The following is a 14,579-nucleotide window of genomic DNA, read 5'->3' on the forward strand; positions in this document are numbered from 1 at the left end:
TGGCTACCCCTACCCCGGTCAACAGCACTGCACCCTCCACAGCTACTCGCCCAAGCCTTCCCCATTTCTCCTTCTCCCAAATCCAGTCAGCTGATGTTCTAAAAGAGCTGCAAAATCTGGACCCCTACAAATCAGCCGGGCTAGATAATCTGGACCCTTTCTTTCTAAAATTATCTGCTGAAATTGTTGCCACCCCTATTACTAGCCTGTTCAACCTCTCTTTCGTGTCGTCTGAGATCCCCAAAGATTGGAAAGCAGCTGCGGTCATCCCCCTCTTCAAAGGGGGGGGACACTCTTGACCCTAACTGCTACAGACCTATATCTATCCTACCCTGCCTTTCTAAGGTCTTCGAAAGCCAAGTCAACAAACAGATTACCGACCATTTCGAATCCCACCATACCTTCTCCGCTATGGAATCTGGTTTCAGAGCTGGTCATGGGTGCACCTCAGCCACGCTCAAGGTCCTAAACGATATCTTAACCGCCATCGATAAGAAACAATACTGTGCAGCCGTATTCATTGACCTGGCCAAGGCTTTCGACTCTGTCGATCACCACATCCTCATCGGCAGACTCGACAGCCTTGGTTTCTCAAATGATTGCCTCGCCTGGTTCACCAACTACTTCTCTGATAGAGTTCAGTGTGTCAAATCGGAGGGTCTGTTGTCCGGGCCTCTGGCAGTCTCTATGGGGGTGCCACAGGGTTCAATTCTTGGACCGACTCTCTTCTCTGTATACATCAATGATGTCGCTCTTGCTGCTGGTGAGTCTCTGATCCACCTCTACCCAGACGACACCATTCTGTATACTTCTGGCCCTTCTTTGGACACTGTGTTAACAACCCTCCAGGCGAGCTTCAATGCCATACAACTCTCCTTCCGTGGCCTCCAATTGCTCTTAAATACAAGTAAAACTAAATGCATGCTCTTCAACCGATCGCTGCCTGCACCTGCCCGCCTGTCCAACATCACTACTCTGGACGGCTCTGACTTAGAATATGTGGACAACTACAAATACCTAGGTGTCTGGTTAGACTGTAAACTCTCCTTCCAGACTCACATCAAACATCTCCAATCCAAAGTTAAATCTAGAATTGGCTTCCTATTCCGCAACAAAGCATCCTTCACTCATGCTGCCAAACATACCCTTGTAAAACTGACCATCCTATCAATCCTCGACTTCGGTGATGTCATTTACAAAATTGCCTCCAATACCCTACTCAATAAATTGGATGCAGTCTATCACAGTGCCATCCGTTTTGTCACCAAAGCCCCATATACTACCCACCACTGCGACCTGTACGCTCTCGTTGGCTGGCCCTCGCTTCATACTCGTCGCCAAACCCGCTGGCTCCAGGTCATCTACAAGACCCTGCTAGGTAAAGTCCCCCCTTATCTCAGCTCGCTGGTCACCATAGCAGCACCCACGTGTAGCACGCGCTCCAGCAGGTATATCTCTCTGGTCACCCCCAAAACCAATTCTTCCTTTGGCCGCCTCTCCTTCCAGTTCTCTGCTGCCAATGACTGGAACGAACTACAAAAATCTCTGAAACTGGAAACACTTATCTCCCTCACTAGCTTTAAGCATCAGCTGTCAGAGCAGCTCATAGATTACTGCACCTGTACATAGCCCATCTATAATTTAGCCCAAACAACTACCTCTTTCCCTACTGTATTTTTTTTATTTTGCTCCTTTGCACCCCATTATTTCTATCTCTACATTGCACATTCTTCCACTGCAAATTAACCATTCCAGTGTTTTACTTGCTATATTGTATTTACTTCGCCACCATGGCCTTTTTTTTGCCTTCACCTCCCTTATCTCACTTGCTCACATTGTATATAAACTTATTTTTCTACTGTATTATTGACTGTATGTTTGTTTTACTCCATGTGTAACTCTGTGTTGTTGTATGTGTCGAACTGCTTTGCTTTATCTTGGCCAGGTCGCAATTGTAAATGAGAACTTGTTCTCAACTTGCCTACCTGGTTAAATAAAGGTGAAATAAAATGAAAAAATAAATAAAAAATGGTCCTAGCTATATTAAAAGAGTCAAACGAGAGTTGCAACTGACCACTATATTGGTTTTAGTGAGCACGGTTTTACATAAGAAGTGTAACAATTATTTGTCACCTTGAATGAGTTCCTTTGAAAATGTGGGTGTCTCAAGGATATGCTGAAGAGCTGAACATGCAGTTCAGTTTGAGGCAAAACTATTTTCCTGAAAGCCCATTCTGAACTGACAGGCCTTACAGATGTAGGGAATTGGGGAAAATTGGGGAAATTACAACCTTTAGAAGCCTTCTAATTCTCAAATCGACTACAAGTTTGCATTTCCTGCTTTGCAGGAAAATTCTCAGCAACAAAAGAGTGATCAAATTAAGATCCTACATCTGTACATGTTGCTTTGGGTCATACACAGCCCAGCCAAGTCTGAGACACTTACTAGATTCCTTCACACCGGTCACGCCACGCCTGCAACGTGCGGGCAGGAAAAAATAAGTGACAGGAGTTGGCGTTGAAATACAAACACACCTTTGGGGCCGAGATCCTGTCCAAGCTGGGACACGTGAAAGACTTCTCCCACTGGCCGAAATAGCCTCCCCATACCCTCTGACCTCAAGGGAAGCTGGTCTACTTCCTCCCATTTTTTTTTATCAAAGAAAGTGCCAATAAGCAGAAATCGGCAAGAATGTGAACAACTTTTCCAGTGGTTGATAGCAGTGGCTCACACAGCTCTGCAGACCCCTAAAAAGGACCCAGGACGGGAGCGCTCAGTAGAACCACCATGAAGACCGTTAGGATTGCCCTTCTTATCCTTCTCCTAACCCCGCTCAAGCTCCTCACTACAGGTAAGCCTACATGGATATTTAGAACTGCTTTTGGGAGTAAAAAATGACTACAAACATACTTGGATAGGAGATCGTACGTGGTGAAAAAGGATCTATTGTTGCATATGCAGAAATGTTTTTTTTTTATTCAGTCAGTAATGGATTTAAAAAGTTGTAGTCAGGACAAATGTACACTTAAAAAATAGACAACATGACTTACCAGTAGTTGAAATGTATTGTGTTTTATGTTATTTTGTCTTGATAAGTAGAATAATTGTTTTAATTGGCTGTAGTATTTACTTACCATCTTAACCAGACTTGGTTTGCAACAAAAAATCTTGTATATCGACATTTGGATCATGAATTATGTTATAGTATGACATGAAACACAGTATGTCTGGGAGTTGTTCTAACAGACAGGCTCACATGTTGAACATTTCTCCAGGGACGTCCAGTGATGCCTCAGTGGGTTTTTACGTTTGCCGTAGCCTGAGATAAGAGCAGCGTTGTTTTTTATTGTTGTTGATGTGAATCTTGTGTAGTTTTCCCCAAATAATGTATATTATCCTGGTCAGCCTCATGTGGAGGAAGGTACAGCCACAAACCTTAATAAAGTGCAATTAATATTTATAAAGTAGTATACAATTTCTGAACACTTTGTGTTAAGTTGCGTCAAGTGTTACCAGGATAACCCTGAAACCTCCCCATGGTGCAAGTCACCCAAGAGGGTCACATGGACATGAATGTTGACAGGGAGACCAACCAAAACTGGGAGACCAACCAAACATTCATGCAGGACCTAAATTATTCCTATTTTATTAAAGGTCTATTGAAAGACAAAATGCACACCTAAAATAGTATTTATTAGGTGTGTATGAGGAACCCTGTTCATCACCTTGTGTTCACTTTACACCTTTATTTCATGTCTACTTCATTTCAAGTCGACTTATGATCAACTTTAGCCATTTTTGGCGATCTATTCGAGGGACGTAATGCATCGGACAACACGGATAACAAAGACAAAACATCTAGGAATTAAATAATGTCCAGGCCAAAGACAAATTAATGTGGTTACTTGGGCTGGTGGAAAATAAAAAGAGGGAGTCTCCAGATTGTTTGTTTTGATTGGAGCATGGGCACGGATCCAAGAGGATCGTTAACCGCCATGTGCTGCCCAGAGAGGTGATTGGAACTGCAGATAGTCAGTGGGAACCAAACTGCCCCTTCTCTCACAGGGGGAGAGATTATTGTCCTGAGTCCCTTTCGAAGTGAAATGGTCCAATCGGCAGCAAATCTCCTTCGTATGAATCTAACATCTGCAGGAAACACCCAACCAAAGGTCACTGCAGTGCACGCCTCTCTAGAGTGGCGAGAGAAATGGCAGTTTTCTCCCTTGCAAATACAGTGGGGCAAAAAAGTATTTAGTCAGCCACCAATTGTGCAAGTTCTCCCACTTAAAAAGATGAGAGAGGCCTGTAATTTTCATCATAGGTACACTTCAACTATGACAGACAAAAAGAGGGAAAAAATAAATAAAAATCAAGAAAATCACATTGTAGGATTTTTTATGAATTTATTAGCAAATTATGGTGGAAAATAAGTATTTGGTCACCTACAAACAAGCAAGATTTCTGGCTCTCACAGACCTGTAACTTCTTCTTTAAGAGGCTTCTCTGTCCTCCACTCGTTACCTGTATTAATGGCACCTGTTTGAACTTGTTATCAGTATAAAAGACACCTGTCCACAACCTCAAACAGTCACACTCCAAACTCCACTATGGCCAAGACCAAAGAGCTGTTAAAGGACACCAGAAACAAAATTGTAGACCTGCACCAGGCTGGGAAGACTAAATCTGCAATAGGTAAGCAGCTTGGTTTGAAGAAATCAACTGTGGGAGCAATTATTAGGAAATGGAAGACATACAAGACCACTGATAATCTCCTTCGATCTGGGGCTCCACGCAAGATCTCACCCCGTGGGGTCAAAATGATCACAAGAACGGTGAGCAAAAATCCCAGAACCACACAGGGAGACCTAGTGAATGACCTGCAGAGAGCTGGGACCAAAGTAACAAAGCCTACCATCAGTAACACACTACACCGCCAGGGACTCAAATCCTGCAGTGCCAGACGTGTCCCCCTGCTTAAGCCAGTACATGTCCAGGCCCGTCTGAAGTTTGCTAGAGAGCATTTGGATGATCCAGAAGAAGATTGGGAGAATGTCATATGGTCAGATGAAACCAAAATATAACTTTTTGGTAAAAACTCAACTCGTCGTGTTTGGAGGACAAAGAATGCTGAGTTGCATCCAAAGAACACCATACCTACTGTGAAGCATGGGGGTGGAAACATCATGCTTTGGGGCTGTTTTTCTGCAAAGGGACCAGGACGACTGATCCGTGTAAAGGAAAGAATGAATGGGGCCATGTATCGTGAGATTTTGAGTGAAAACCTCCTTCCATCAGCAAGGGCATTGAAGATGAAACGTGGCTGGGTCTTTCAGCATGACAATGATCCCAAATACACCGCCCGGGCAACGAAGGAGTGGCTTCGTAAGAAGCATTTCAAGGTCCTGGAGTGGCCTAGCCAGTCTCCAGATCTCAACCCCATAGAAAATCTTTGGAGGGAGTTGAAAGTCCGTGTTGCCCAGCAACAGCCCCAAAACATCACTGCTCTAGAGGAGATCTGCATGGAGGAATGGGCCAAAATACCAGCAACAGTGTGTGAAAATCTTGTGAAGACTTACAGAAAACGTTTGACCTCTGTCATTGCCAACAAAGGGTATATAACAAAGTATTGAGATAAACTTTTGTTATTGACCAAATACTTATTTTCCACCATAATTTGCAAATAAATTCATAAAAAATCCTACAATGTGATTTTCTGGATTTTCTCATTTTGTCTGTCATAGTTGAAGTGTACCTATGATGAAAATTACAGGCCTCTCATCTTTTTAAGTGGGAGAACTTGCACAATTGGTGGCTGACTAAATACCTTTTTGCCCCACTATGTCCCACCATAATATACAGAAAACTAAATTGATAAAGGGTGAAATGCAAGTGCATTTGCCTGTATCATGGAAATAGATTATTACTGTTGCCATAAGGTACAGTACTTATTATGAAAGGGTGGGGGCAGGGGTGAATCTGCCGACACTGCCGATGAGGAGTGGTCTCTGTACAAGACAAAATGCAGCTATAGCAGAGGAAAAAGAGGCAAAAGCAGGGGTCAAGTATTGGGTTATGTGCTCAAAAAGTCAGTGTGAAACATCAGGCACGAAGACAGTTGAGCTAAAGCCCCTCTCTGACGGGGGAGAAGACAGGAAACCCTGCCTGGCCCTTTGACTGTTCGAGCCAGTAGGGGCCAGGGGACAACAATACTCTGTCTGGGACAGGATGCAGCTTTTCACAGGTCTGGGCCTGAAGCAGAGGATATCCACCTCAAAGTGTCACAGACGGGACGGCTTTCTCAGGGGTGCATCGTCCGATTTAAAATTAAAATAAATAGATGTCAGACAGTGGTCTTTCAAACCATGCCAAACAGGAACACAATTGGCTAACCTTTGAATCTAAAAGGGACCATTATGTCTGAGGAAATGTTTTAGCGACCAAAATAGAAATGGTGACTTTCGATCTGTCATAATGTGAGCTCTTTGGAGTGCTCACATCCTCTAGATTGCTTAAGGATTTAGAGCCGCACCTTACTGAGAATTAGTCTGCAGGTGAAGCTTATTGCTAAACGTGGTACAATTACAGGTTCTCTTAACAGGAAGTATTAGCCAACAATATATTACATTCAGTCTTGAAATCGTAAACAACTTACTAAATCATGAAGTCATTTTTTGCCTGTTTGTCGTTCGGTATGGTTCTGGTGTTGCCACAGAAGTTAGGTATTGTTAAAAAAGATCAGAAGCGCCAATGGCACAACCAGCAGCAGGGCAACCTGATGGACTGCCATTAGACCAAGTTCCACGTAGGTATATTATGAGGTTCTGAGGTAATATTTCAAGAGATGAACAATAGGCAGACGCATAGACAGCGATAGTCTTTTTTTTAAATCTGGTTGCTATTTTAAGTCTAAGATTTTCTCAGCACCGACGACTCCTGCTGCTACTTTTTGATGATTTGCATCTTATTTTACACTACTGAGTTAGAATATATTTGATCTGTCATCATAGCAACTGAGACACCCAATACAAGTGTTCCTCCTCCCATTACATCTGTCCGTACAACCGATGCTGCTGCCACTGCTGCTGTGACCACACGCAGTAAGTAAAAGAAAACATATCAAAGCATGGTTTCAGATTCAAACAGCTGTATTAATCTCTTGTTCAAATAACTGTCAAAACCTTAGGACATTGTAACCTTAGAACGGGTTCCTCTTTAGAGAGAGGTACAGCATGCTGGTTTAGTAACTCTGCTCTTAGACTGATTTTACATTCCAGTGACCGAGAACAAATCTGTCACAGTAACTGCCACGGAAAAAACAGCAGCAACACCACCCCATCTCTCAGTGCATTCCACATCTCCACCTGGTAATGTTGATGGTATTTAATTTATATTGGCCATTTAAGTTTCATTTGAAAAAAATACTGACTACAGTCTGCTCTGTAAACTGTATTTCTATGACAGAGGTCCTACACCCTAGGTCAGATGTGCTCATATGTCAAATAAGCTCTACAGATGCATGGCTGTTGGAATAACCAAATGGTAATAACCAGAGGCTGCCCATATATCAAGGATCTCAGAGTGCTGATTTAGGATCAGTCTTGCCTTTTAGATCACAATGAATAAGATTACATGAACAGGAGGGACCTGATCCTAGATCAGCACTCCTACTAAGATGATTGATACTGCCCCAGATCTTAAATGTTAGAAATGCTCTAAATGAGTGCATTCATCCCCCTTAACAGCAAAATGGGTAGAGACCCAGGCCACAACAACTGTTCCCACGAGTGACCCACTCACAAATGGGACCACAGTTCAGCCTACATCAAACACTAACTTACAAGGTAAGAGGAGGTTGTTACCCTCTCTCAAATTACAATAGAGATAAGATAGATGATAGCAAGCAAAGCATTGGGTTAAAGATACCTTCTGCTCTGTAATGAGAAATAGCCTACTGATTACAGTAAAGCTAAAATTGTCATTCTTCAGTTATTCAGACAACCACACAGAGACATGGATTTCCTTCACCAGGATCCTTGACCACCTCACAACCAGAAGAGAAAGGTACCGTTTACTGTCAATCTGATTTATTCACTTATGTTCCATCAAATAACCCACTAAACCAATAACTTGGGACTGGATGAGACTGAAACTTAAAGGGGAATTTCAGGATTTTACAACTCAACGTTAGATGGTTCCTTACCCTGGAAGTAGTTTATATGGGCCAGGAAGACTGTAATCCATGGTTGGGTTCTCTTAACAACCACTAAAAACTTCAGCGAACTCGAGCCACCGCTAGCTAACAATCAATGGAAGTGACTTAAGTATACTCATTCTAATAAATAAATATGACAAAGCCAGCTTGTGTAGATATTACATAATTTCGGATAGCCTTCATTTCTTAATAAAAAACACTTGATGTATTTTTATTTTACCTTTATTTAACTAGGCAAGTTAGTTAAGAACAAATTCTTATTTTCAATGACGGCCTAGGAACAGTGGGTTAACTGCCTTGTTCAGGTACTATCCTCATGACCCAATAACAATGGTTTGCCATTAATGTTTTCTTCAGTTTCAGGTGGTGGGATTACAGGTAAGTCTAAAGCACTATCACTGTCCCTCAATTAAATCAAATCAAATTTTATTTGTCACATACACATGGTTAGCAGATGTTAATGCGAGTGTAGCGAAATGCTTGTAGGGTTGCAAAGCGAGGGTATATTACTGGAAATTTTGAAGTTTACAGGTAAACTACAAGAATTTGGGTAACTTTCAAGGATTTTATATAATTTATCACAAGACATCTAGTGGCCCTTCTGGGTACTTCAGATTATCATAGGTGTCTGTAATTATCTCTGGCCCTCTGTGCCCTTAAAACATTTTAAATAATCAAATAAGACTAACATTATCCTAAATATAAACCATCAACTTAATGAATACCATTGGTGTTTAATATGTGAGATTCAGCATGAAATATCCTTTATATTTTTTTTACACACTTATTTTTGTTACTAGGTGAATGTCCTTTTTGTAAATGTTTTGGCGCCAAACTGTTGGCAGTTGTGAAAAAAGACAGTTGTTGGGACTGTTGCAGAGTTGATTGAAAATAATACCATTGCTGGTTAGATGCTTTTTTTTGGGCTATTTTGTCTTGAAACATATGCTCTCCCTCTCTATCTCCCTCTCTTTATATATGTATATATATATATAGTATTCATTATTGGCGAGATTCCCAAAGGCTGGAGCGTCGGCCTTCTCGCCCAGTCCAATTTCACTCCAGTAGTGCTAACTTAATGAGCTCAGGGCATGCCCGGGCCAGCATGCATTTGATGTCTACTTGTGTGCTGCTATAGCCCCTCGCTTTAGCTACTGTCTTGGTGTTCGCTAACTATTTTCATAAAGAAACTAATAAAACACAGGTGCTAAATCAAGAAAATCTGTCATCAAGGCAAAAGGTGGCTACTTTGAAGAATCTAAACATTTTTATATCTTTTGATTTGTTTAACAGTTTTTTGGTTACTACATGATTCCATATGTGTTATTTCATAGTGTGGATGTCTTCACTATTATTCTACAATGTAGAACATAGTAAAAAATTAAGAAAAAACATTGAATGAGTACCGGTAGGTGTGTCCAAACTGTTGACTGGTACTGTATATATATAGTATTCATTATTAGACCTGTGTCCATATTTTCCATTAATTTCTAGTGGATAGACCGTATGTTCAAGAGAATAATGCCTATTTAATGAAAAAAGCATCTAACCAACAATGGCATTATTTTCATTTGTAATAAGGAATACTATATATCAATACAATTTTGGAAAGTTATTCAAGTATAAATCATCAAAGTTACCATAGATTGCCATAAATGACCTATTAATTACCGAAATTACTGAATATTCTGGTAACTTTGGTAAATGACCAGTAGCTTTGCAACCCTACCCTCAATGCACTTATTTGTCCACTATCTGAAAATGAACAGGATGGTATAATGATACAAATTACAATGTTTCCAGGTCAGGTAGAAGACATGAACAATAGGACTGTGGGTCAAGATGCCAGTAGGTCCTCTGCTACCATCATCTGTATAGAAATGAACTCACACTGACACAAATTTACCTCGCACTGAAAAACACACACAGTCAGCAAAACAAACATAACATTTTAAATAGACACATTATCCAGATGGCAAGTTCCAAATTATGGAACTAGCATCTCCTTCTCGTGGTTATTGAAAGTTCATAGAAGTTATCATAGAATTTACTACATAAATCACGCTACAGAGTATTTTGAGTTTTACAGTATGTTATTTCTCTACTCAGGTCACCATGCTGGAGAAGAAGAACCAGAAACTCCTAAATCAAGTAATGTTGCAACTTTATGGGCGCATTTACCTCAACATCTATGTCAGGGGTAGGCAACCCTGTTCCTAGATTGCCGCAGGTACTGCAGGATTTGGTTCCAACTAGGCACCACACCTCACCAACGGGGCTAATGGATCAGTTCAATGAATGCCTAAATTCAAAACACCTGGTCTTCCAGGTCGTTTAAATCAAAAACATGAAGTGCCTGCGGCACTCCACGACCAGGGTTGCCTATTCCTGATCTATGTTCTACCAATAGCACACCCACCAGAGGGTGCACACACTTCACATTTGACTGGGTTGTCAGTGTGTGTGTGTGTGTGTGTGTGTGTGTGTGTGTGTGTGTGTGTGTGTGTGTGTGTGTGTGTGTGTGTGTGTGCACGTGTGTGTGTGTGTGTACAAAGTCATTAGTCAGGCCATGTTCAATTACAACTCATCATAAATTGGCTACATGATACATTGTTGGAACAATGGTACTAATCCAACTTCTCATAGAGTGAAAAACAACAGTTTTGTCTGCCACACTAAAGAAAGATGGGCTTCCTCTTTGTCTCCAGATAAGAAGATGCTGTGGATTCTTTTGCCAGTCCTGGGAGTTGTGATGGCTGCTGTCATCTTCGTTTTCAAATTTAAATGCATGAAGCTCCACGATCACACAGGTATTACTTAATTACTGAATTAGATGTGACTCTGCACAGCACTATGTCTACATACACAGAAGTCTATTGACGTTACAAACTAAGTGTCACACTTTTGTTTTGTCCCTCAACAGAGGCAATTGATAATGGAACAGAAAAGTAAGTATAGTCTTTGGACTGTAGACGAAGATACCATTTAGACAGTACCCCATTTGAACAGTTCAAATATACCATCATCTTTTAAAGAAAAATACTATATTTTACTCCCAATATGCTCTGCTCTCTCCTCTTTGCAGTGCCTCTTTCCAGAGCAGGTCGGACAGCACCAAAGATGGTGTCATGCTTCTCGGGGTGAAGTCCTCAGGTGGTACGTTTAAACTGTTTACTTACTAGCAAGTTAGCATTGTCAATTGCTGTTATATATTTCACACAGTCTTCTTCAGCACAGTTCCTGCAACTATGGTGGATGCTTAACCAGACCAGTGCAGTTTGGCTCGGTTCAGTAGTGTGAAAAGATTCTACCAAACAATTAGTCCAAGCAGTTCCCATGACTCCTACCCTTCAATAATTGAAAGACAAGGAAGAAAGCTTCAATCAAATGATCAAAGTTCAAGAGAAACATGCATACCAGTAGTCTTCTACTTAACTTTTCCAAGTTCTCTGTCCTTTCCCCCATCCCTTTACATTACAACTTTGTTTTATCTGGCGTGGACATGCAATTATTCCCGGGAAGCTGGGCGCTTTTAATATTTCATTGTGCATGTTCAGTAATGGGCCTGGGCTGGGGAGAGCAGGGGAAGGTGTTTCCTGTGATTTTTTGCCCCTCCCTTGAAAGACCAGCAGGGGATGAAAGATACAGACTTCCTCACACAAACACATATTATTTTGGACAGCCCCTATTGTGTGGCTCCCTGGGCCGGCAAATGTCAATGTTTGCCGGTCAGACCCTGTGTGTAAAGTTCTTCTGCAATTGTGTGATCAAATTAAGATTCTACAGTTACACATGGGATAAACAAAAGTACAGTCAATAACACAATAGAAAAATCTATATGCAGTGTGTGCAAATGGAGTGTAATAAGAGCCTTGAGCTGTTGGCCAGTAGCTGAAGGGGGAAATGGTGTCAGCGGTCAGGAATTTTGCTGAGAGAGAAAGTGTTGGTTAGGGTTTTGGATAACTGACTGCTATTGTCACAATTTTGGATTTATTTCAAATTCCTTTTCAATAAGCCTACACTTTATTACATCAAGTTGTTTTAAAGCTGTTTGGGAGATTTGGATGTTGCAGTCTCTGAGAGATTTATGATGAAATAAAATGTATAAGAGGCTTCTTTGACTAAATCACTTTGGAGAAAGACATCTGTCAAATGACAATGTGGGCTACTGTCATTTGTGCAACACAGTGCAATTAACCCCTAGGTCTATGGCTATTGTCCCACTTTCAGCCAACACAGGCCAAACTCAGATATCTGGACAATAATACAATACTGACCTCTACTGTTCTATTGAGTAACCACAAAGTAAACACACCAGGGGTGATTTCAACAGGAGGCAATGTTATGTAACATTCAGACAGAAATATGCTATGTAGAACAAGGAATAAGGAATCACGCCAGCTCTATTCATGGCATTTCTATGTGCAACGTTCGACAACGTTTGGCTACTGAAATTCCTGTTGTAATGGGAGGGATGTTATAAGGAGCAGTCTCATTTATATAACCACACCTCTCAAATACTGTATGATCCTGAGTTGGGGTTTTATAATACATAACCAGTTTGTTAATTTTGAACTCTCCCTTTCAGCTGGTGCAAGATAAAAGGGAGGGCATCCCATTCTACAGTATATGACCAATAGCTCTCACAACCCCAAAAATGGTCAAGACCTTCAACTATCTAAAAATGCTGGACAATCAAATATGGCGTATAAGAATCCCAGAAGCTAAGTGGACACATTCTTATACTGTATAGTGTGGAAAGAAGATTGGTGTGGAGTATTGTAGGATGTGGGACTCTTAACTGAACATGTGTTTGTTAAAAAAATATTCACTAAGATACTGTATTTCATTTAAAAAAATATGTACTTCACTATTTTCTGTATTCTTATTTTGATGGTAATTTAGCCAAGGAGGAACTGTGATCTCAATTTAATCAAGACTAACATCCAGACATTTCATTCAGGAAAAGAATGATAGATTTTGAATTATTGAGAAATAATTTAAACCGAAAGCTCATTGTCTGGGTGCAAGAGGATTGTTTGTCTCATCCCTGTATTTAAGATATTGGTTTTGATTTTATATCACACAAACATGTATGAAATCCAAATGCACTGAACCTGAATTCAGCACACAATTCCTTGATTCAAACCAGTTAGTGACCAGTACACATTATTAAGTGTTTGTATGCTTTAAATCTGTTGTAATAAATTATTTAGCTTTCAGTGTAAATGCCAGGATTGTAAAGATTAGCTATTTTGCCGGTATGTTTCCTGCTTTTCAACCAGTTATTGTGTATGTTAGAGCAAACAATAAGACTTCCCACTGGTCAAAGATGATTTGAATTTCTAAAATAAAGAAGAACGTTATTTGACGGATCGGCATTGGTTGAATATGTGTTGTTTTGCACCTGTACGTGCTCACGAAAGTTGATGTTGATTTTATCTGGCTACACACCGTATCTTTAATGTGCTGAATTATATAACGCAACCATATGAAAGGCTATGGAGAATAAACTATTCAGTATAGGAGAGCTGTAGCTCCGCCCACCGGTTAAGTGGAGCAGAGCATGCTGGGCGATCTCCAGCTCTGTGGATAAGGAAGTAACTAGAGAAAAGTCAAGTGATTAGTTCAAGCCATCTATTGTTTTTTCCTTTAGTTAGCATTATTTGTTTTACCAAGGCCAGTGTGTATCCTTCAGATATATGAGTACATATTTCTTACTCTTCATGTGTTAATGTTGTGGACGTACTCGCTGACAATTATGTAGTTTATCTTTGTTATGCTAATTCGCGTTTTTGCCACAAGCTAGCAAATGCAAGCTTGCTAGCTCGGTTGTTTTTGTCATCTCATTTCGGACATTTGTGATTTGTATAGTATAATGTTCCCCAGTGCCTTGTTAATATGCCCTGTAACTATAAATACTGTATGTGTGAAGTATAGTTTATTTGGTTTTATTGTGGATTGTGTAGACATGCATGCATTCAAGTTCATGCAGTTATGTGAGGATGATGCTTTGTAGTGCTGGGTGGCTACACCCTTCTGATCTTTAATTAGTGAAGTCACAGCCATGTTGTTAGGCTGTTTTGTCCTGTGCAGCACATAACCTATTGAAGTCATATTATTGTTTATTACCAATGTAATTGGAGGATGTATTAAGCTTATACCTGCCATTTACTATTGTATTTACATTCCCCTTTTACTTTCATAACCACACACACTCTTGGTTAAAACAATTGTCAAGCCATACCTTAAAGTGCCTTAGCCCATACACTGTGCTGTGCCGTTCCTGTTCTATGTGAATCAGCGTTATTAAACCACCTCAACTGGAATCCTACCTGTCTGTCATCTGTGCCCTTACAAGTACCT

General features: G+C 40.7%; 1 protein-coding gene across 7 annotated transcripts; it reads left to right on the forward strand.

The window, feature by feature from the left end:
* The first annotated feature begins 2,568 nt into the window (after positions 1–2,568).
* On the forward strand, positions 2,569–14,538 carry LOC120030684 (uncharacterized protein PB18E9.04c-like). 7 transcript variants are annotated; one of them, XM_038976128.1, is made up of 12 exons: positions 2,569–2,852; positions 7,009–7,098; positions 7,276–7,377; positions 7,744–7,842; positions 7,988–8,062; positions 8,571–8,591; positions 10,017–10,061; positions 10,323–10,364; positions 10,922–11,023; positions 11,137–11,161; positions 11,299–11,366; positions 12,802–14,538. In XM_038976128.1, the coding sequence occupies exons 1-12, from the start codon at positions 2,789–2,791 to the stop codon at positions 12,813–12,815; spliced, it is 747 nt and encodes a 248-aa protein (XP_038832056.1). In that variant the 5' UTR covers positions 2,569–2,788; the 3' UTR covers positions 12,816–14,538. The 7 variants fall into 7 exon arrangements, with proteins under 7 accessions (XP_038832056.1, XP_038832059.1, XP_038832060.1 ...); XM_038976131.1 differs by having other exon boundaries at positions 2,570–2,852; positions 7,300–7,377; positions 11,299–11,369; XM_038976132.1 differs by having other exon boundaries at positions 2,570–2,852; positions 7,300–7,365; positions 11,299–11,369.
* Positions 14,539–14,579: the final 41 nt, after the last annotated feature.

This window comes from Salvelinus namaycush, chromosome 36, assembly GCF_016432855.1.
Source record: "Salvelinus namaycush isolate Seneca chromosome 36, SaNama_1.0, whole genome shotgun sequence".
NCBI classification, from domain to species: Eukaryota; Metazoa; Chordata; class Actinopteri; order Salmoniformes; family Salmonidae; genus Salvelinus; species Salvelinus namaycush.

Coding starts and splice junctions, on each gene's coding strand:
- LOC120030684 (XM_038976127.1), top strand. CDS start 2,789: ATGAAGACCGTTAGGATTGCCCTTCTTATCCTTCTCCTAACCCCGCTC. Junction 10,365..10,921: donor ACCAGAAACTCCTAAATCAA/GTAATGTTGCAA, acceptor CTTTGTCTCCAG/ATAAGAAGATGCTGTGGATT. Junction 11,024..11,136: donor GAAGCTCCACGATCACACAG/GTATTACTTAAT, acceptor GTCCCTCAACAG/AGGCAATTGATAATGGAACA.